At 52.5% G+C, this 22,815-nt stretch overlaps 1 protein-coding gene across 1 annotated transcript; it reads right to left on the minus strand.

Annotated features, from left to right (window-relative positions):
* Nucleotides 1-7,618: 7,618 nt before the first annotated feature.
* Nucleotides 7,619-20,282, minus strand: LOC141154128 (death domain-containing protein CRADD-like). The gene is made up of 2 exons (XM_073639604.1): nucleotides 20,128-20,282; nucleotides 7,619-11,160 (listed from the first exon to the last, which is right to left on the minus strand). Exon 2 carries the CDS (start codon nucleotides 11,135-11,137, stop codon nucleotides 10,544-10,546), a length of 594 nt encoding a protein of 197 aa, XP_073495705.1. The 5' UTR covers nucleotides 11,138-11,160; nucleotides 20,128-20,282; the 3' UTR covers nucleotides 7,619-10,543.
* Between the last annotated feature and the right edge of the window lie 2,533 nt (nucleotides 20,283-22,815).

A 22,815-nucleotide genomic window follows, 5' to 3' on the forward strand; every position in this document is an offset into this window, starting at 1 on the left:
CCTGTTTTTCCTCTATGTCCGTTCCCTTCCTTTTTCTGCAGAGTCTGAACTCGTACCTAACTCCTGCCTGTTGTCTCTGTACTCCCGTTTGTGAGTTTGTGGTCCACTCGCTACTTCACTGCAAGTACCCTGTGGGTGTCTGGCTCTGTCTTTCCCTTCCTGTCTGTTCCGTGTGAACAGAGTCCTGTCCTGCCCTGTTTCTGCCCGCTGCTCCGGCAGTCCTGTCCTGCCCTGCTTCTGCCCGCTGCTCTGGCAGTCCTGTCCTGCCCTGCTTCTGCCCGCTGCTCCGGCAGTCCTGTCCTGCCCAGCTTCTGCCCGCTGCTCCGGCAGTCCTGTCCTGCCCTGCTTCTGCCCGCTGCTCCGGCAGTCCTGTCCTGCCCTGCTTCTGCCCGCTGCTCCGGCAGTCCTGTCCTGCTTCTGCCCGCTGCTCCGGCAGTCCTGTCCTGCCCTGCTTCTGCCCGCTGCTCCGGCAGTCCTGTCCTGCCCTGCTTCTGCCCGCTGCTCCGGCAGTCCTGTCCTGCCCTGCCTGTACCCTTCTGCCTGTATTGTTCCTGAGTCCCGGTGTGTACTGGGTCCTATCCCGCCTGTGTTCCTACCTGCTAGTGCCTCCCTGTCTGCACTCTTGCTGTGCTTGCCTATACCCCCCTGCCTGCTTACCCGCCTGCCTGCATACCAGTCGTGCCTGCCTATACCCACCAGTCAGTGTGCCAGCCTACCAGTCTGTTCCTGTATTCCCCTGTGTGGGTCAACAGCCGTGTCCGGGGTCTGTCCTGGAGTAGCACCTGGTCCCTCTGCTCGGTTCCTCCTTGGTGCACTGGCGTCGTATGCCGTCGTGCGACCCTGGTCGGATCGGGTGAATACCTAGTTACGCCCCTCCAGGCATTCACTCTCCGGCACGGTCCAGTGGAATCACTACCAATCACACGCACACGCCGCTTAGCCCGGGCGTGTGCATAACAGGGGGGCTTTACTATAGGTATTCAGCCAATGCTATGTCAAGCTAGGAAAGTGAATGCCACTTTCTGAATACACCAAATCCACTGTCCCCAGCAACGAATACGAAACCAAAATGGCTGAAGAGCCGTTGAGCCAAGGAGAGTGTGAAGGACGGTGTTTGATGCTTTTCGGGCTCCATTACGGCCACGTCAGATTTTGTATAGTCCGACTTACTTAAATACAAAGAGATGTGACCTGTAAATGACGAGGGTCTTTATTCTCGACACTGATTTACGCTTGTGGTCACACACAACTCTCTTACTACTAATGTCAATGACCTGATGTTACAGTCCTGCTGATCGTTATTGGCACCATGAAGTGTAAGGACATAATGTGGAATATCTCCTGAAAAAAATGAATCAAGTGAAACAGTTTTTTGTATAGAGACTCATGTTAAATACAAAAGAGCAAATGATAAATAATAATTTACAACAAAGAACAATGGGAGGGAAAAATATAAAACCCTAAAGCTGCTGTCACTGGTATCGGCACCTTTACATTAATTTAGAATGGAAACGCATTTTGACTCATCTGTGGTAAATCACAATATTCTCCCATGATTAATTGTCGGTGCCCAAGTGACATGAATTAGCGAATGAATGATGACTTCGGTGTTTTAAAAAGCCACATGGTAGGCTCTGTTCCTTTGTCACAATGGTGAAGACAAAGGAGTTGTCTGAGGACATCAGAACTGCTATTATTAGCAAATACAAGACTTCCAAAGGGTATAAGGCCATCTCCAAAGACCTTGGTATCCCAGTTTCAACAATGCACAAAGTTATTAAGAAGATTGCCAAGTATGGAACCGTCAAGAACCTCCATGGACATGGGGAAAGACCAAAATTGACAAGAGATTTTTTGGTGTGAATGGTGGAAAAAAACACTATGTCTAACAGCCAAAGACCTGAAGGCCAACCTGGAACAGTCCGGGGTCATGTTTCAACAAGTACCATATGCCGCACACTCAACCAGGCAGAGACTGATCTTTGCCAAAGAGTACCATGACATACCACAATCCTTCTGGGAAAATGTTCTGTGGACAGATGAAACAAAAATACAGCTTTTTGGCAATGCAAAGCAACAATTTGTTTACAGACGGTGCAATGAAGCTTATAAGGAAAAGAACACCTTGCCAACAATTATGCATGGTGGAGGATCCATAACACTGTGGGGTTGCTTTGCTGCGTCTGGTACTGGAGGCCTTGACCGTATAACAGGAATCATGAAATCAGAGAATTATCAAGAGATTTTAGAGTGAAATGTCCTACTCAGTGTAAGAAAACTTGGTTTGAGTCGAAGATGATGGGTCCTCTGGCAAGAGAATGACCCAAAGCACATATCCAAAAATACATAGGAATGGTTGAAAAGAAATTAACTGTTATAAAATGGCCAGCAATGAGTTCTGACCTCAATCCCATTGAAAATCTTTGGGGTGAGCTGAAATCTGCCATTGGGAAAAAACCCTGCAAATATTCAAGAGCCTGAACAAACTGCAAAGGAAGATGGGAGAAAACTGCAGCTGAGAAGAGCAAGAAGCTTATAGATGGCTACAAGAAACGTGTGGAGACTGTCAGGAATGCCAAAGAGAGTGTGCAACCAAGTATTAATTAGGGGGGCAACCCAGTATTAATTAGGGGGCAACCAAGTATTAATTAGGGGGGGCCTTTATTGCTGCACATGTTAGTTTTTCTGTTTCTTCGTTGAAATTGCAACATGGAAGTTGAAAAACAATGTTTTATTGTTGTATTACTTTGGATCACTAATTGAAAAATCCTGAGGATTAGTGTTGAGCGATACCTTCCGATATCGGGAAATATCGGATCGGATTGGATCGGGCCGATACCCAAAAAGTATCGGATATCACCGATTCCGATACCGGAAACCAATGCAAGTCAATGGGACACAAATATCGGAATGAAAATAAACCCTTTCTTTCCTTGTAGGTTAATTCTAAATGAAGGAAAACAACTAACAATAATGTAGAATGTATTGGGGGAGGTGGTTGCCCAAATCGATGGGAACAGTGATCACAGTGAAACATGAAAAGCCGGCAATTCAGCAGCGGCATACACCGGTACCCGACAATTTAGAACAGAAAGAATAGAGCATCACACATACAGTGCCTACAAGTAGTATTCAACCCCCTGCAGATTTAGCTGGTTGACACATGCGGAATTAACTTGGCATTGTGACATTTGTACTGTAGATCAGCCTGGAAGTGGGAAATGCACTGCAGCAAATTTTTTTTTTTTTTTTTTAAACGTAAAAAGTTAATTCAGAGTGTCATTTATTATTCAACCCCTCAAACCACAAGAATTCTGTTTGGTCCCCCTAAAGTATTAAGAAGTAGTTCAGGCACCAAGAATAAATAGCTTCACATGTGTGGATTAAAGATCTCTTTTGCCAGCCTTTTCTGACTATTTAAGACCCTCCCCAAACTTGTGAACAGCACTCAGACATGGTCAACATGGAAAAGACAAAGGAGCATTCCAAGGCCATCAGAGACAAGATCGTGGAGGGTCACAAGGCTGGCAAGGGGTACAAAACCCTTTCCAAGGAGTTGGGCCTACCTGTCTCCACTGTTGGGAGCATCATCCGTAAGTGGAAGGCTTATGGAACTACTGTTAGCCTTCCACGGCCAGGACAGCCTTTGAAAGTGTCCTCCCGTGCCGAGGCCAGGCTTGTCCGAAGAGTCAAGGCTAACCCAAGGACAACAAGGAAGGAGCTCCGGGAAGATCTCATGGCAGTGGGGACATTGGTTTCAGTCAATACCATAAGTAACGTACTCCACCGCAATGGTCTCCGTTCCAGACGAGCCCGTAAGGTACCTTTACTTTCAAAGCGTCATGTCAAGGCTCGTCTACAGTTTGCTCATGATCACTTGGAGGACTCTGAGACAGACTGGTTCAAGGTTCTATGGTCTGATGAGACCAAGATCGAGATCTTTGGTGCCAACCACACACGTGACGTTTGGAGACTGGATGGCACTGCATACAACCCCAAGAATACCATCCCTACAGTCAAGCATGGTGGTGGCAGCATCATGCTGTGGGGCTGTTTCTCTGCCAAGGGGCCTGGCCATCTGGTCCGCATCCATGGGAAGATGGATAGCACGGCCTACCTGGAGATTTTGGCCAAGAACCTCTGCTCCTCCATCAAGGTTCTTAAGATGGGTCGTAATTTCATCTTCCAACAAGACAACGACCCAAAGCACACAGCCAAGAAAACCAAGGCCTGGTTCAATAGGGAAAAAGTCAAGGTGTTGGAGTGGCCTAGTCAGTCTCCTGACCTTAACCCAATTGAAAACTTGTGGAAGGAGCTCAAGAATAAAGTCCACATGAGACACCCAAAGAACCTAGATAACTTAGAGAAGATCTGCATGGAGGAGTGGGCCAAGATAACTCCACAGACCTGTGCCGGCCTGATCAGGTCTTATAAAAGACGATTATTAGCTGTAATTGCAAACAAGGGTTATTCCACAAAATATTAAACATAGGGGTTGAATAATAATTGACCCACACTTTTATGTTTAAAAATTAATAAAATTCAACTGAGCAACATAACTTTTTGGTTTGTAAGATTTATGCTTCTGTTCATAAAACCTACTCTCGTTTGCAGTTTGAAGGCTCTAACTTATTTGCATCTTATCAAACCAGCTAAATCTGCAGGGGGTTGAATACTACTTGTAGGCACTGTAGATTAGATAGATTGAAACATGTCAGTCACATACATAAGAAGTACAGTGATAGTGTTGGTTACTGTACTTGTCATTTAGTGTAAAGGATTTATTAAAAAAAATAATTGTGTTTTCATGCACTGTCTCTTTAAAAAAGCCGGCCGGCAATTCAGCATCTGTACCCGACAATTTATAACAGAAAAAATAGAGCATCACACATAGATTAGATAGATAGAAACATGTCAGTCACATATATATGAAGTACAGTGACAGTGTTGGTTACTGTACTTGTCATTTAGTGTTAAAATAAAGGATTTATTAAAAAAAAAATTGGCGTGGGGTTCCCCATAATTTTAGTCTCTAGCGGAGGTTAAGCAGACGGCTGGGGCAGATGTTTGAAGCCTGGGAAGGGGGTAATACCCACGGAGCTTCCCAGACTACTAATATCAGCCCCCAGCTGAATACCTAGCCTTTACTAGCTATTAAAATGGGGGACCCCCCCCAAAAAAAATGACGTGGGGTCCCCCCCTATTTTAATAGCTAGCAAAGGCTAGGCAGACAGCTGGGGGCTGATATTAATAGCCCAGGAAGGGTGCCATGATTATTGGCCCCCTCCCAGGCTAGAAACACCAGCCGTCAGCCGCCCCAGAAATGGCGCATCCATAGGATGCGCCAATTCTGGCACTTAGCCTCGCTCTTCCACGCTGCCCTGGTGCGATGGCAGGGGGTAATAGGGTTGGGGTTCATGTCAGCGCCAGCTGCCATGAAGCCCAGGTTAGTAATGATGGGCGTCTATAAGACACCCCCATTACTAACCTACAAAGTGTTAAAAAGAAAACACACACTACACCCAGAAAAAAATAATTTATTTGAAATAAAACACACCATTTTATTTAATTCTTAGGCTGCGTGCCCACGTTGCGGATTACAAGCGTTTTTGCTGCGGATTTTCCGCAGCGGAAACGCTTGTAAAACGCTAGGTAATCCGCATCCCATTGTCCCCAATGAGAATCGGCAAGTTCTATGCACATGCTGCGGATTTTTCCGCAGCGTTTATGCTGCGTTCAAAAATCCGCAGCATGTCCATTAATTTTGCGTTTCCGCATGCGGAATTGCCTTGTGCAATGCATTAAAAACGCAAGGCAATTCCGCATGTGGAAAACGCGCGATAAACGCGTGCGGAATTCCGCATGCGTTTTTCCAGGAGAGGACATGCGGAAATGAAGCAGAAATTTTCTGCTTCATTTCCGCAACGTGGGCACATAGCCTTAGTTTACTAAAAAAAAAATAGTTACCTGTCCACGTTCCTGCGCTGATCTCCCATGCACAGCTGTCACATCTGGAGATGGTGACAGCTGTGCATGGCTGCTGTAAGCTCACGCTGCCGGGAACACGTCCGCTCCCGGCAGCGGGAGCCACTGACTGAGGTCACCGGAGTGCATTCAGTCAGCGCTGCTCCGGAGACCTCCTTTACGGCACTGCTGTACCGTGGGAATTTCTCACGATACAGCAGGGCCGTAAAGGAGCTAACCGGAGCAGCGCTGCCTGAACTCCGGTGAACCCGCTTATGCAATGACGGGGCTGCTTTACGGCCCCATCATTCTAGCGGCGGCAGCGGTTCAGAGCGGTCACATTCTATGTGGCTGCTCTAAACTGGAGATCATCGTGGGACACTCGTGGACTACTACGGAGGGGTAAGGATAAGGTTGTGGTTTATTATTTTATATTTTATAACAGGAGATCGATGGCTTCGGGGAATTAGGTGTCTAGGTGAGTATAGGTGTAGTTTTTTATTTTTTACTTTATTTTAGGTGGCGATCGGCGGGGACAGGTAATGTATGAACTAATTTATTGTAGGTAACCACTGGCCACCAATGACATGTATTTACAATTTATTGGGGACACAGTAGGGCAATTTATATAGCAGGATCAGGCTGATGGGAACTACTGCTCCCATCGAGCTGATCCTGCTGGCACGAGTGGACGGGGGACAGACATAGGCCGATGGGAGTAGTAGTGTCACATCGGCCTATGTCTGCCTGCACGCACACACCCGCAGACATCGCACAGACACCGCGCACACCAGCACACACTCGCAGACATCGCACAGACACCCACACACACCCACAGACATCGCACAGACACCGCACACACCCGCACACACTCGCAGACATCGCACAGACACCGCGCACACCCGCAGACATCGCACAGACACCGCGCACACCCGCACACACACCGCGCACACATCGCACAGACACCGCGCACACCCGCAGACATCGCACACACTAATCATGACCGGTCTGATGGTCTTGGAGGTGAGGCTGACCTGTGCGGCCGTGGGAAAGTTCATGTGAGTTCATGCAATGCAGTCAAGCATGAACTCACATGAACCCTCTGAGGGCACCGTGGCTACTTCAAATGAACAGCTGATCGGCATCACCTGATACCTCAGCTGTTCATTTGAAATAACCGGCGGGAGAGAGCAGCACAGAACGGGAAAGCTGGCGGTGAAGTCTTTTCACTGCCGGCTTCCCCGCCCGGGTCCTTCGCTCCCCTCTCCTTGGTGCTGCGCTCCCCGCCCGGTCCTAACTTACGATCGGGATGGGAGGAGGCGAGGGGAGCGGAGGATCGGGGTGGGAGGCTGCGGGGAAGCAGTATGGGGCTGTGTGATTGTTTAAAAGTCGGCGGCTTTTTACCGCCCGCCGGCTTTTAAACAATCAGGAGAATTCTCCCACGCTGGGATGGCATTCTGATGACAGGCTGGATCTCAGCTGAGCGCTGCCATCCAGCTTGTCATCCTTCAGAGACACTGCAGAGCGCAGGCATTATGGGAACTTCCGATTCCGGTATTCGATATTCTAAAAGTATCAGAATTCCGATACCGCGAATATCGGCCGATACCCGATATTTCAGTATCGGAATGCTCAACACTACTGAGGATATAACTTTGGTACATTGCCATTTATTTCTGAAGATATTGTAAAGTCTATGAAAAAATGAAGAGGTGCCAATAATGGTGAGCAGGACTGTATATGCTTGGTGGAACATTTTACATTTCACAGATTTTGTTGTTTCCAAACGGTTTGATGGAATTGCTGTGATGTAATCACAGTGGGAAAAAAACAGAGTGAAAAGCAAACAGTCTTTAATAAAAATGATCCAATTATAAAAAGAAAAAAAGAAGGAAAAATGTGCATTATTTCCATTGACCTGGATGATCTTGTATAGGGTTTTTTCCATTGAAAAGGAAACAGCATCATTACAGTCAGGTATATTACTCTCTCAAATGTTCCGGTGTTTCAGAAAAAATATCCTTTGAAATACCAACCGGGAAGCAGACTAGTCTGGCGCAGCCCCCAGCCGGCTCTTCCCAGCACCGCTGTCGGTGATTGACAGGTCTCTCCTTTTCTACATATGAGGGGGAGACGCCGCAGCAACTGAGAGAATAATATACCTGGCTGTAATCGTGCAACCAGGATCTGATTCTTGCTGTCCACGGTTTGGGCAACGTCGAACAGGTTTCCTTTAAATGAAAACATAATTCATATTGAGCTGGAGAATCTTGTTTCTAGGTTGTTTTTACCCTACAATGAATGCCATAAATACCCCCAAACAATGGGGAAATTGGGTTTTTTCTTTCACCATTTCATCCCCCCCTCAAATTTTTTTTTGCACACGGTTTAAATGAATGGCATTATTCAAAACAGAACTTGTCCCGCAAAAAACACGCCCTCAATGAAAGGAAAAAAATGAAAAATCGTCCCGCCCTTAGTCATCTCACACGTCCTGATATTTCAGGCACTGGAAATACCAGTAGCGGAGATATCCGTGTCCATGTGTACCTGTGTGACATACGTGTGCCGCATCAGAATCACATGTCCTGGTGCCTGGTAAACAGCGGTACGGTTTGCGCTGTTCCCAAGCCCTGGGTGCTGCAGGCAAATCTCATTGTCCCCTGCTTGAGCTGCGATCAGAGCCAGCAAGGGACAATGCTGGGACTAATATTCTGCTTCCGCTGTCTCCAAGTGTAAAAATAAGAATAAAATAAAAAACACCTATTTCATCGTCGGAGAGCTGAGTATAAGTGTCCCACGTTTAAATCCATCTGAACAACATTTCTTCATCAGTGTGCGCAGTGGCTTGAGGCGACCACACACGCTGAGGAGAATTACTCTGCTCCTCAGTGTGTGCAGACACCTCAAGCCCCCAAACACACTGATGAAGACATGTTGGTCAGATGGATTACAGTGTGGTACACTGGATTATTTAATCTTCGAACAGGTGAGTATAATGATTTTTTTTATTTTATTCTTATTTTTACACTTGGAGACAGCGGGAGCATGATACTATTCCCAACATTGTCCCCTGCTGGCTCTGATAGCAGCGCAAGGAGCAGGGCTGTGGAGTCGGTATTCCAAACCTCCGACTCCTCAATTTCCATGACACTGACTCCACGACTCCGACTCCCTCATACACGGCTCATGTTTAAGTGATAAATTTATTGCAGCACAGATTCATCTCAGCTAAAAGTCCAGACCCTGAGATCAGGAATAGGACAGACATTTATAGGACATTTCATAACTTTCCCAAATTCTTATGGAAAAATATTCCCCACAAACTGCATTGAACTACTGCACCCAATTTATTATATATTTTAGGAGTTGGAGTCGGTCCATTTTATACCGACTCTGATTCCACCAAAATGGACTCCGATACCAACTCCACAGCCCTGGCAAGGAGAGGAAAATGATGAGACTTGCCTCCAGCAGCCGGCGCTTGGGAACAGCGCTAACTGTACCGCTGATTCCCAAGATGGAGGCAAAGAGGGTCAGATGGTCCCAACTGCCGTGTTAACCCGACACCCTGTGAGTGTGACGAGACCCAGATCGGGCACAAAAGCTTGTTAAAAACATTTAGAAGTGGCTACCAGAGAAGGACAGTGGCACCTCAATGGTTAAACAGCAGTGATCCTTGCCAACTCTGGTCGCTGCCGTTAGCAGCAGTTGTCGGGTGTATAGCAGCCAAAATCCTGGGCCTGCTCCATACAACACTTCATCCATGATGTAAACAAAAATCATGGTTCTGGTAAGGGTTAAACTAGGGGAAACAGCCATTACAACTTAAGAGCCATTAAAGAAGAAGCACAAAGGTCAATGATCCACATCCCACAAGAGTAGAGAAGCCTGTAAAATGGATTTTTTTCACATTTCATTGCCCTAATAAGTACAATCAGATGAGTGGGGGTCCAGGTCCTGGGACCACCACTAATTGCTCCAACCTCCCTTCCTCAAGAGGAGCACAACTCAAGAGCTCCAGGCTGAGCGTTCTCCTGGCCGAGCGGGCTGCTGGCCGAGCGGGCTCCTGACCGAGCGGGCTGCTGACCGAGCCGGCTCCTGACCGAGCGGGCTGCTGACCGAGCGGGCTCCTGACCGAGCGGGCTCCTGACCGAGCGGGCTGCTGGCCAAGCGGGCTGCTGGCCAAGCGGGCTCCTGGCCGAGCGGGCTGCTGGCCGAGCGGGCTGCTGGCCGAGCGGGCTGCTGGCTGAGCGGGCTCCTGGCTGAACGGGCTGCTGGCCGAGCGGGCTCCTGGCCGAGCGTGCACACAGAGCAGGGAATGTATGCTATAGGAAGCACAGGCGCCGTAGCTTGTCTTCTGCACACTCTGCACTGTGTGCACTCCTGTCTTCTGACCTGCGCACCTATCAAGGGCGATCGGTAGGGGTCTCACGAGCAGGACCACCAACAATCTACCTGTAAATAATAGGGCAGTCAAATATGAAAACAACATTTTAAAAGGTTTAGTTAACTCTTTAAAACTTTCCAGCCAAACATGTAGGAACCGTACAGATCCAGGAGGGATGTGCCTGGATCCTCAGGACAGTTTGAGTATGGTATTCAGGACTGAAGGATGGACTTCTGCGGCCTGTAAAGCTTCCCACAGACCCAGCATTGTTGCTTTCCGTCCATTTTGCTGCTTCCATTTGATTAACCCTTCCACTGCTTGCGAGTTCACACAGTAAGGATGCAGTGCTTTACATCTGTAGAGGTCCACGTGATCCAGTCCTAGACAACAAAGTACTTTTTCCCATTCGGCACCCAAATGATCTGCCAAAAAGCTGAGCTGCTTATCGGTGGGGCGGATGTCTTTAATGTTGTTCGGGAGATCGGATGTTTTTGCCACTAAACTTTCTTTGCATATTTCCTCTAATTTATCCTGGATCCATGGAAATTCATATAAGGACGCCAAAAAAACTTCAAATGCTTTGGGTCCTCGTGTAGGAAGAACATCCAGAAGCTTCATGGCCCGTCTCTGACTGGTGGTGGCCTGCGAGGTGATCTCCTCGAGCTGCTCGCGGGTGATAACACCTTCCTGAAACAAGTAGTGAGGCGCCAGTCCATCAGCCACGCCATGCGAGCAGAGGTCCAGCCGCATGCTTCTGAGGACGTCTCGATGTTTAGGATCCATCGTATGGTATAGGTCCTAGAGGACTACAAGCAGAACTGCCATTATTTAAGCATACTCAATAATGAGGGTTCATTTAAGGCTTAGGGTACATTCACACAAATACATTTTTTTGTCCGTGTGGAAAACAGACAGTACACGGACCTAATGTTAGCCTTTATATTAGTGCCCATGGGCCATCTTTACACACAGCCCTATTCCGCATCAATGGGAGAATGGATGGAGCCATGTACCACAAAATCCTGAGTAACAACCTCCTTCCCTCCACCAGGACATTAAAAATGGGCCGTGGCTGGGTCTTCCAGCAAGATAATGACCCAAAACATACAGCCAAGGCAACAAAGGAGTGGCTCAAAAAGAAGCACAGTAGGGTCATGGAGTGGCCTAGCCATTCTCCAGACCATAATCCCATAGAAAACTTATGGAGGGAGTTGAAGCTCCGAGGTGCCAAGCGACAGCCTCAAAATCAGAATGATTTAGAGATTATCTGCAAAGAGGAGTGGACCAAAACTCCTCCTGACATGTGCGCAACCCTAATCATCAACTACTAAAAACGTCTGACTGATGAGCAGCCAACAAGGGTTTTGCCACCAAGTATTAAGTGTTGTTTGCCAGAGGGATCAAATACTTATTTCTCACTGCAAAATGCAAATAAATGTATCTAATTTATACAATGTGATTTTCTTGTTTTTTTTGGGATATTCTATCTCTTGTTTGGACACACCTTCTCATTTAAAGATTTTCTGTATTTTCATGACTATGAAAATTGTACATTCACACTGAAGGCATCAAAACTATGAATTACCACATGTGGAATTATATACTTAACAAAAAAGTGTGAAACAACTGAAAATATGTCTTATATTCTAGGTTCTTCAAAGTAGCCACCTTTTGCTTTGATGACTGCTTTGCACACTCTTGGCATTTTGATGCCTTCAATGTGATTGTACAATTTTCATAGTCATGAAAATACAGAAAAATCTTTAAATGAGAAGGTGTGTCCAAACTTTTGGTCTGTACTGTATGTATATATGCTGTATGTATATACGTGTGTATGTGCTGTGTATATATATATGTGTGTATATGCCCGACATTAGAGGAGGGGAATTCCCAACACCTTCTTCCTTATAAGGACCCTGTAGCGCCGGCGTCCCTGCACGCTGTCCATCTCCCACCCACTCAAGGCCGCGGCCACCGTTCTGCACTTCCTTCTCCCTCGTCGGCTGCTGCCTGGGGTACGTGCACGGCGAGCAGATCCTGGGCACTGCGCTTAGGGCGCCTGTTCTGTGGTTCCTGTGCTCTCAGGGGGCGGCTCTGGTATAATCCCTTGGGGGGGCGGCTCTGGTATAATCCCTCGGGGGGGGGGGGGGTGGGAGACGGCTCTGGTATAATCGCTCGGTGGGGGGAGGCTCTGGTATAATCCCTCGGGGGACGGCTCTGGTATAATCGTTCGGTGGGGGGAGGCTCTGGTATAATCATTCGGTGGGGGGCGGCTCTGGTATAATCGCTCGGTGGGGGGAGGCTCTGGTATAATCGCTCGGTGGGGGGCGGCTCTGGTATAATCGCTCGGTGGGGGGCGGCTCTGGTATAATCGCTCGGTGGGGGAGGCTCTGGTATAATCGCTCGGTGGGGGACGGCTCTGGTATAATCGTTCGGTGGGGGAGGCTCTAGTATAATCCCTCGGGGGACGGCTCTGGTATAATCGTTCGGTGGGGGGAGGCTCTGGTATAATCATTCGGTGGGGGGCGGCTCTGGTATAATCGCTCGGTGGGGGGCGGCTCTGGTATAATCGCTCGGTGGGGGGCGGCTCTGGTATAATCGCTCGGTGGGTGGAGGCTCTGGTATAATCGCTCGGTGGGGGACGGCTCTGGTATAATCGCTCGGTGGGGGTCGGCTCTGGTATAATCGTTCGGTGGGGGGAGGCTCTGGTATAATCGCTCGGTGGGGGGAGGCTCTGGTATAATCGCCCGGGGGGGGGGGGGGGAGGCTCTGGTATAATCGTTCAGTGGGGGGAGGCTCTGGTATAATCGTTCGGTGGGGGAGGCTCTGGTATAATCGCTCGGTGGGGGGCGGCTCTGGTATAATCATTCAGTGTGGGGAGGCTCTGGTATAATCGCTCGTTGGGGGACGGCTCTGGTATAATCGTTCGGTGGGGGGAGGCTCTGGTATAATCGTTCGGTGGGGGGAGGCTCTGGTATAATCGCTCGGTGGGGGGGCGGCTCTGGTATAATCATTCGGTGGGGGGAGGCTCTGGTATAATCGCTTGTGGGGGCGGCTCTGGTATAATCGCTCGGTGGGGGACGGCTCTGGTATAATCGTTCGGTGGGGGGAGGCTCTGGTATAATCGCTCGGTGGGGGGAGGCTCTGGTATAATCGCTCGGTGGGGGACGGCTCTGGTATAATCGTTCGGTGGGGGAGGCTCTGGTATAATCGCTCGGTGGGGGGAGGCTCTGGTATAATCGCTCGGTGGGGGGAGGCTCTGGTATAATCGCTCGGTGGGGGGCGGCTCTGGTATAATCGTTCGGTGGGGGGCGGCTCTGGTATAATCGTTCGGTGGGGGACGGCTCTGGTATAATCGTTCGGTGGGGGGGGGCTCTGGTATAATCGTTCGGTGGGGGGAGGCTCTGGTATAATCGTTCGGTGGGAGGGGGGTTCTGGTATAATCGCTCGGTGGGGGACGGCTCTGGTATAATCGCTCGGTGGGGGAGGCTCTGGTATAATCGTTCGGTGGGGGGAGGCTCTGGTATAATCGCTCGGTGGGGGGAGGATCTGGTATAATCGTTCGGTGGGGGGCGGCTCTGGTATAATCGTTCGGTGGGGGATGGCTCTGGTATAATCGTTCGGTGGGGGGAGGCTCTGGTATAATCGCTCGGTGAGGGGAGGCTCTGGTATAATCGTTCGGTGGAGGACGGCTCTGGTATAATCGTTCGGTGGGGGGAGGCTCTGGTATAATCGCTCGGTGGGAGGGGGGTTCTGGTACAATCGTTCGGTGGGGGACGGCTCTGGTATAATCGTTCGGTGGGGGGAGGCTCTGGTATAATCGTTCGGTGGGGGGAGGCTCTGGTATAATCGCTCGGTGGGAGGGGGGTTCTGGTATAATCGTTCGGTGGGGGACGGCTCTGGTATAATCGTTCGGTGGGGGAGGCTCTGGTATAATCGCTCGGTGGGGGACGGCTCTGGTATAATCGTTCGGTGGGAGGGGGGCTCTGGTATAATCATTTGGTGGGGGAGGCTCTGGTATAATCGCTCGGTGGGAGGGGGGCTCTGGTATAATCGCTTGTGGGGGCGGCTCTGGTATAATCGCTCGGTGGGGGACGGCTCTGGTATAATCGTTCGGTGGGGGGAGGCTCTGGTATAATCGCTCGGTGGGAGGGGGGTTCTGGTATAATCGTTCGGTGGGGGATGGCTCTGGTATAATCGCTCGGTGGGGGACGGCTCTGGTATAATCGCTCGGTGGGGGGAGGCTCTGGTATAATCGTTCGGTGGGGGGAGGCTCTGGTATAATCGCTCAGTGGGGAACGGCTCTGGTATAATCGTTCGGTGGGGCGCGGCTCTGGTATAATCGCTCAGTGGGGGACGGCTCTGGTATAATCGCTCGGTGGAGGGAGGCTCTGGTATAATCGTTCGGTGGGGGATGGCTCTGGTATAATCGTTCGGTGGGGGAGGCTCTGGTATAATCGTTCGGTGGGGGGAGGCTCTGGTATAATCGCTCGGTGGGGGACGGCTCTGGTATAATCGTTCGGTGGGGGGAGGCTCTGGTATAATCGTTCGGTGGGGGAGGCTCTGGTATAATCGCTCGGTGGGGGAGGCTCTGGTATAATCGCTCGGTGGGAGGGGGGTTCTGGTATAATCGTTCGGTGGGGGGAGGCTCTGGTATAATCGCTCGGTGGGGGGCGGCTCTGGTATAATCGTTCGGTGGGGGAGGCTCTGGTATAATCGCTCGGTGGGGGGAGGCTCTGGTATAATCGCTCGGTGGGAGGGGGGTTCTGGTATAATCGTTCGGTGGGGGACGGCTCTGGTATAATCGCTCGGTGGGGGGAGGCTCTGGTATAATCGCTCGGTGGGGGGCGGCTCTGGTATAATCGTTCGGTGGGGGGAGGCTCTGGTATAATCGCTCGGTGGGGGGCGGCTCTGGTATAATCGTTCGGTGGGGGGCGGCTCTGGTATAATCGCTCGGTGGGGGGCGGCTCTGGTATAATCGCTCGGTGGGGGGCGGCTCTGGTATAATCGCTCGGTGGGGGGCGGCTCTGGTATAATCGTTCGGTGGGGGGCGGCTCTGGTATAATCGCTCGGTGGGGGGCGGCTCTGGTATAATCGTTCGGTGGGGGCGGCTCTGGTATAATCGCTCGGTGGGAGGGGGGGCTCTGGTATAATCGCTTGTGAGGGCGGCTCTGGTATAATCGCTCAGTGGGGGCGGCTCTGGTATAATCGCTTGTGGGGGCGGCTCTGGTATAATCGCTCAGTGGGGGACGGCTCTGGTATAATCGCTCGGTGGGAGGGGGGGCTCTGGTATAATCGCTTGTGGGGGCGGCTCTGGTATAATTCCTCGCGGGGGGGCTCATGTATAATCTCTCTCTCGGGGGGTGGCTCTGGTATAATCCATAATCCCTCGGGGGGGGGGCTCTGGTATAATCGTTCGGTGGGGGACGGCTCTGGTATAATCGTTCGGTGGGGGGGGGCTCTGGTATAATCGTTCGGTGGGGGGAGGCTCTGGTATAATCGTTCGGTGGGAGGGGGGTTCTGGTATAATCGCTCGGTGGGGGACGGCTCTGGTATAATCGCTCGGTGGGGGAGGCTCTGGTATAATCGTTCGGTGGGGGGAGGCTCTGGTATAATCGCTCGGTGGGGGGAGGATCTGGTATAATCGTTCGGTGGGGGGCGGCTCTGGTATAATCGTTCGGTGGGGGATGGCTCTGGTATAATCGTTCGGTGGGGGGAGGCTCTGGTATAATCGCTCGGTGAGGGGAGGCTCTGGTATAATCGTTCGGTGGAGGACGGCTCTGGTATAATCGTTCGGTGGGGGGAGGCTCTGGTATAATCGCTCGGTGGGAGGGGGGTTCTGGTACAATCGTTCGGTGGGGGACGGCTCTGGTATAATCGTTCGGTGGGGGGAGGCTCTGGTATAATCGTTCGGTGGGGGGAGGCTCTGGTATAATCGCTCGGTGGGAGGGGGGTTCTGGTATAATCGTTCGGTGGGGGACGGCTCTGGTATAATCGCTCGGTGGGGGACGGCTCTGGTATAATCGTTCGGTGGGAGGGGGGCTCTGGTATAATCATTTGGTGGGGGAGGCTCTGGTATAATCGCTCGGTGGGAGGGGGGCTCTGGTATAATCGCTTGTGGGGGCGGCTCTGGTATAATCGCTCGGTGGGGGACGGCTCTGGTATAATCGTTCGGTGGGGGGAGGCTCTGGTATAATCGCTCGGTGGGAGGGGGGTTCTGGTATAATCGTTCGGTGGGGGATGGCTCTGGTATAATCGCTCGGTGGGGGACGGCTCTGGTATAATCGCTCGGTGGGGGGAGGCTCTGGTATAATCGTTCGGTGGGGGGAGGCTCTGGTATAATCGCTCAGTGGGGAACGGCTCTGGTATAATCGTTCGGTGGGGCGCGGCTCTGGTATAATCGCTCAGTGGGGGACGGCTCTGGTATAATCGCTCGGTGGGGGGCGGCTCTGGTATAATCGTTCGGTGGGGGAGGCTCTGGTATAATCGCTCGGTGGGGGGAGGCTCTGGTATAATCGCTCGGTGGGAGGGGGGTTCTGGTATAATCGTTCGGTGGGGGACGGCTCTGGTATAATCGCTCGGTGGGGGGAGGCTCTGGTATAATCGCTCGGTGGGGGGCGGCTCTGGTATAATCGTTCGGTGGGGGGAGGCTCTGGTATAATCGCTCGGTGGGGGGCGGCTCTGGTATAATCGTTCGGTGGGGGGCGGCTCTGGTATAATCGCTCGGTGGGGGGCGGCTCTGGTATAATCGCTCGGTGGGGGGCGGCTCTGGTATAATCGCTCGGTGGGGGGCGGCTCTGGTATAATCGTTCGGTGGGGGGCGGCTCTGGTATAATCGCTCGGTGGGGGGCGGCTCTGGTATAATCGTTCGGTGGGGGCGGCTCTGGTATAATCGCTCGGTGGGAGGGGGGGCTCTGGTATAATCGCTTGTGAGGGCGGCTCTGGTATAATCGCTCAGTGGGGGCGGCTCTGGTATAATCGCTTGTGGGGGCGGCTCTGGTATAATCGCTCAGTGGGGGACGGCTCTGGTATAATCGCTCGGTGGGAGGGGGGGCTCTGGTATAATCGCTTGTGGGGGCGGCTCTGGTATAATTCCTCGCGGGGGGGCTCATGTATAATCTCTCTCTCGGGGGGTGGCTCTGGTATAATCCATAATCCCTCGGGGGGGGGGCTCTGGTATAATCGTTCGGTGGGGGACGGCTCTGGTATAATCGTTCGGTGGGGGGGGGCTCTGGTATAATCGTTCGGTGGGGGGAGGCTCTGGTATAATCGTTCGGTGGGAGGGGGGTTCTGGTATAATCGCTCGGTGGGGGACGGCTCTGGTATAATCGCTCGGTGGGGGAGGCTCTGGTATAATCGTTCGGTGGGGGGAGGCTCTGGTATAATCGCTCGGTGGGGGGAGGATCTGGTATAATCGTTCGGTGGGGGGCGGCTCTGGTATAATCGTTCGGTGGGGGATGGCTCTGGTATAATCGTTCGGTGGGGGGAGGCTCTGGTATAATCGCTCGGTGAGGGGAGGCTCTGGTATAATCGTTCGGTGGAGGACGGCTCTGGTATAATCGTTCGGTGGGGGGAGGCTCTGGTATAATCGCTCGGTGGGAGGGGGGTTCTGGTACAATCGTTCGGTGGGGGACGGCTCTGGTATAATCGTTCGGTGGGGGGAGGCTCTGGTATAATCGTTCGGTGGGGGGAGGCTCTGGTATAATCGCTCGGTGGGAGGGGGGTTCTGGTATAATCGTTCGGTGGGGGACGGCTCTGGTATAATCGCTCGGTGGGGGACGGCTCTGGTATAATCGTTCGGTGGGAGGGGGGCTCTGGTATAATCATTTGGTGGGGGAGGCTCTGGTATAATCGCTCGGTGGGAGGGGGGCTCTGGTATAATCGCTTGTGGGGGCGGCTCTGGTATAATCGCTCGGTGGGGGACGGCTCTGGTATAATCGTTCGGTGGGGGGAGGCTCTGGTATAATCGCTCGGTGGGAGGGGGGTTCTGGTATAATCGTTCGGTGGGGGATGGCTCTGGTATAATCGCTCGGTGGGGGACGGCTCTGGTATAATCGCTCGGTGGGGGGAGGCTCTGGTATAATCGTTCGGTGGGGGGAGGCTCTGGTATAATCGCTCAGTGGGGAACGGCTCTGGTATAATCGTTCGGTGGGGCGCGGCTCTGGTATAATCGCTCAGTGGGGGACGGCTCTGGTATAATCGCTCGGTGGGGGGCGGCTCTGGTATAATCGTTCGGTGGGGGAGGCTCTGGTATAATCGTTCGGTGGGGGGAGGCTCTGGTATAATCGCTCGGTGGGGGACGGCTCTGGTATAATCGTTCGGTGGGGGGAGGCTCTGGTATAATCGTTCGGTGGGGGAGGCTCTGGTATAATCGCTCGGTGGGGGAGGCTCTGGTATAATCGCTCGGTGGGAGGGGGGTTCTGGTATAATCGTTCGGTGGGGGGAGGCTCTGGTATAATCGCTCGGTGGGGGGCGGCTCTGGTATAATCCTTCGGTGGGGGAGGCTCTGGTATAATCGCTCGGTGGGGGGAGGCTCTGGTATAATCGCTCGGTGGGAGGGGGGTTCTGGTATAATCGTTCGGTGGGGGACGGCTCTGGTATAATCGCTCGGTGGGGGGAGGCTCTGGTATAATCGCTCGGTGGGGGGCGGCTCTGGTATAATCGTTCGGTGGGGGGAGGCTCTGGTATAATCGCTCGGTGGGGGGCGGCTCTGGTATAATCGTTCGGTGGGGGACGGCTCTGGTATAATCGTTCGGTGGGGGGCGGCTCTGGTATAATCGCTCGGTGGGGGGCGGCTCTGGTATAATCGTTCGGTGGGGGACGGCTCTGGTATAATCGTTCGGTGGGGGGAGGCTCTGGTATAATCGCTCGGTGGGGGGCGGCTCTGGTATAATCGCTCGGTGGGGGGCGGCTCTGGTATAATCGTTCGGTGGGGGGCGGCTCTGGTATAATCGCTCGGTGGGGGGCGGCTCTGGTATAATCGTTCGGTGGGGGCGGCTCTGGTATAATCGCTCGGTGGGAGGGGGGGCTCTGGTATAATCGCTCAGTGGGGGCGGCTCTGGTATAATCGCTTGTGGGGGCGGCTCTGGTATAATCGCTCAGTGGGGGACGGCTCTGGTATAATCGCTCGGTGGGAGGGGGGGCTCTGGTATAATCGCTTGTGGGGGCGGCTCTGGTATAATTCCTCGCGGGGGGGCTCATGTATAATCTCTCTCTCGGGGGGTGGCTCTGGTATAATCCATAATCCCTCGGGGGGGGCTCTTGTATAATCCCTCGGTGGGCGGCTCTGGTATAATCGCTCTGTGGGGGTGGGGGGCTCTGGTATAATCCCTCGGGGGGGGGCTCTAGATATCGTGCAGGAATGGTCGCCCTGGAGGTCAGCAGGATACAGTGTCTTGTTGGACCCTGCAGCGAGGTGTGAACTGGCCCAGAACTAACAATCAGGCTACCAGCCACGTGGGGGCGCCAGTGGACGCAGGATGTGACTAGTGGGGAGGGCCGGGTACAGCCAGCAGCCATGTCACGTGACCGAGCAGAGAAAAGACGTGCGGGCGGGGGCTCCAGCTGTGCGGCCCGATCCCCGGCACCACCGCAGGCACGGAGCAGCAGCCGCCGTCGTGTCCTGCCCCTCCCCCACTGCACCGGAGCTCAGCGCCGCCGCCGTGTCCTGCCCCTCCCCCACTGCACCGGAGCTCAGCGCCGCCGCCGTGTCCTGCCCCTCCCCCACTGCACCGGAGCTCAGCGCCGCCGCCGCCTCTCATCCCGGCACTGACCTGTGATTGGCCGCCGCTTCCTCGGTTGCTGGCAATGCTCGCTCAGCCGCGCCGGTCACGTGGTGGAGGTCACGTGGTGTGCAGGGCTGGGCGGTCTGTGAGGGGCAGGACATCAAGAGCCTGCGCCGCTGCCCCCGAGCACACGGCCGTGTTCACACTGTGCGGCATGTTCTGGAGCGGCTGTCGCTACGCCACAAGTCTTCCAAGCACTGGAGTGCGGTTTGTGTTGAGGGGAACAGCGAGGTCGCGTTACTCAGGGAGGTACTAAAAACAATGAAGACGAGGAATAAAAAGAATGAATAGAATAGTTTATTGCTCCACAATCTGGAGCGGTGTAATATGTGAATCTAAGAAATAGCGAAAGTGACAGCACATCCAACCTAGTGTGAACAGGAGCCAAGGAAGACCTCAGTCACACGGAGACACATTCACATGAATTGGGTCTGTGCACGTCAGTGTGTTCCCACGGTCCGTGTGTCTGTGTGCTCAACACGCTGCAAAACGTCCCGCACTGATGACACCTGGATGACATCGGTGTATGATCAGCACCAGCAGGGACAATGATGAGAGTAGTATCCTGCTCCTGCAGTGTGTGTGTGATCAGTGTGACACGGACCAGCGCCTGGGAATCAGTGTATAGTTAGCGTTCCCAAGCGCCGGGTGCTGAACGCTGCCCTCATCATTGTCCTCTGCAATCAGCACCAGCAGGGACAATGATGAGAGTAGTATTCTGCTCCCGCAGTGTGTGTGTGATCAGTGTGACACGGACCAGCGCCTGGGAATCAGTGTACAGATAGTGTTGTTCCCAAGCACCGAACACTGCCCTCAACATTGTCCCCTGCAATCAGCACCAGCAGGGACAATGATGAGAGTAGTATTTTGCTCCCAGTGTGTGTGTGATCAGTGTGACACGGACCGACGCCTGGGAATCAGTGTACAGTTAGCGCTGTTCCCAAGCACCGAACGCTGCCCTCATCATTGTCCCCTGCAATCAGCACCAGCAGGGACAATGATGAGAGTAGTATTCTGCTCCCAGTGTGTGTGTGATCAGTGTGACACGGACCAGTGTCTGGGAATCAGTGTACAGTTAGTGTTGTTCCCAAGCGCCGGGTGCTGAACGCTGCCCTCATCATTGTCCTCTGCAATCAGCACCAGCAGGGACAATGATGAGAGTAGTATTCTGCTCCCGCAGTGTGTGTGTGATCAGTGTGACATGTACCGGCGCCTGGGAATCAGTGTACAGTTAGTGCTGTTCCCAATCGCCGGGTGCTGAACGCTGCCCTCATCATTGTCCTCTGCAATCAGCACCAGCAGGGACAATGATGAGAGTAGTAATCTGCTCCTGTGTGTGTGTGTCATCAGTGTGACACGGACCGGCGCCTGGGAATCAGTGTACAGTTAGCGCTCTTCCCAAGCACCGAACGCTGCCCTCATCATTGTCCCCTGCAATCAGCACCAGCAGGGACAATGATGAGAGTAGTATCCTGCTCCCGCGGTGTGTGTGATCAGTGTGACACGGACCAGCACCTGGGAATCAGTGTACAGTTAGCGCTGTTCCCAAGCACCAAACGCTGCCCTCATCATTGTCCCCTGCAATCAGCACCACCAGGGACAATGATGAGAGTAGTATTCTGCTCCCACAGTGTGTGTGTGATCAGTATGACACGGACCGGTGTCTGGGAATCAGTGTACAGTTAGCGTTGTTCCCAAGCGCCGGGTGCTGAACACTGCTCTCATCATTGTCCTCTGCAATCAGCACCAGCAGGGACAATGATGAGAGTAGTATTCTGCTCCCACAGTGTGTGTGTGATCAGTATGACACGGACCGGTGTCTGGGAATCAGTGTACAGTTAGCGTTGTTCCCAAGCGCCGGGTGCTGAACACTGCTCTCATCATTGTCCTCTGCAATCAGCACCAGCAGGGACAATGATGAGAGTAGTATTCTGCTCCCACAGTGTGTGTGTGATCAGTATGACACGGACCGGTGTCTGGGAATCAGTGTACAGTTAGCGTTGTTCCCAAGCGCCGGGTGCTGAACGCTGTCCTCATCATTGTCCTCTGCGATCAGCACCAGCAAGGACAATGATGAGAGTAGTATTCTGCTCCTGCAGTGTGTGTGTGATCAGTGTGACACGGACCGACGCCTGGGAATCGGTGTACAGTTAGCGCTGTTCCCAAGCACCGAAGGCTGCCCTCATCATTGTCCCCTGCAATCAGCACCAGCAGGGACAATGATGAGAGTAGTATTCTGCTCCCGCAGTGTGTGTGTGATCAGTGTGACATGGACCAGCGCCTGGGAATCAGTGTACAGATAGTGTTATTCCCAAGCACCGAACACTGCCCTCAACATTGTCCCCTGCAATCAGCACCAGCAGGGACAATGATGAGAGTAGTATTTTGCTCCCAGTGTGTGTGTGATCAGTGTGACACGGACCGACGCCTGGGAATCAGTGTACAGTTAGTGCTGTTCCCAAGCACCGAAGGCTGCCCTCATCATTGTCCCCTGCAATCAGCACCAGCAGGGACAATGATGACAGTAGTATTCTGCTCCCAGTGTGTGTGTGATCAGTGTGACACTGTTAGAACCTTGCTGTTAGGTTTTTTTTCCTTTGCTGGTCACATGACCTTGTTGGCCTATTTAATCCTGCTCCGCCCTTCTGGCTTTGCTGGACTTCATTGTATATCTAC

This window comes from Phyllobates terribilis, unplaced genomic scaffold, assembly GCF_046119375.1.
Source record: "Phyllobates terribilis strain yellow unplaced genomic scaffold, ASM4611937v1 Scaffold_7__3_contigs__length_470593459, whole genome shotgun sequence".
Lineage (NCBI taxonomy): Eukaryota > Metazoa > Chordata > Amphibia > Anura > Dendrobatidae > Phyllobates > Phyllobates terribilis.

Coding starts and splice junctions, on each gene's coding strand:
- LOC141154128 (XM_073639604.1), bottom strand. CDS start 11,137: ATGGATCCTAAACATCGAGACGTCCTCAGAAGCATGCGGCTGGACCTC.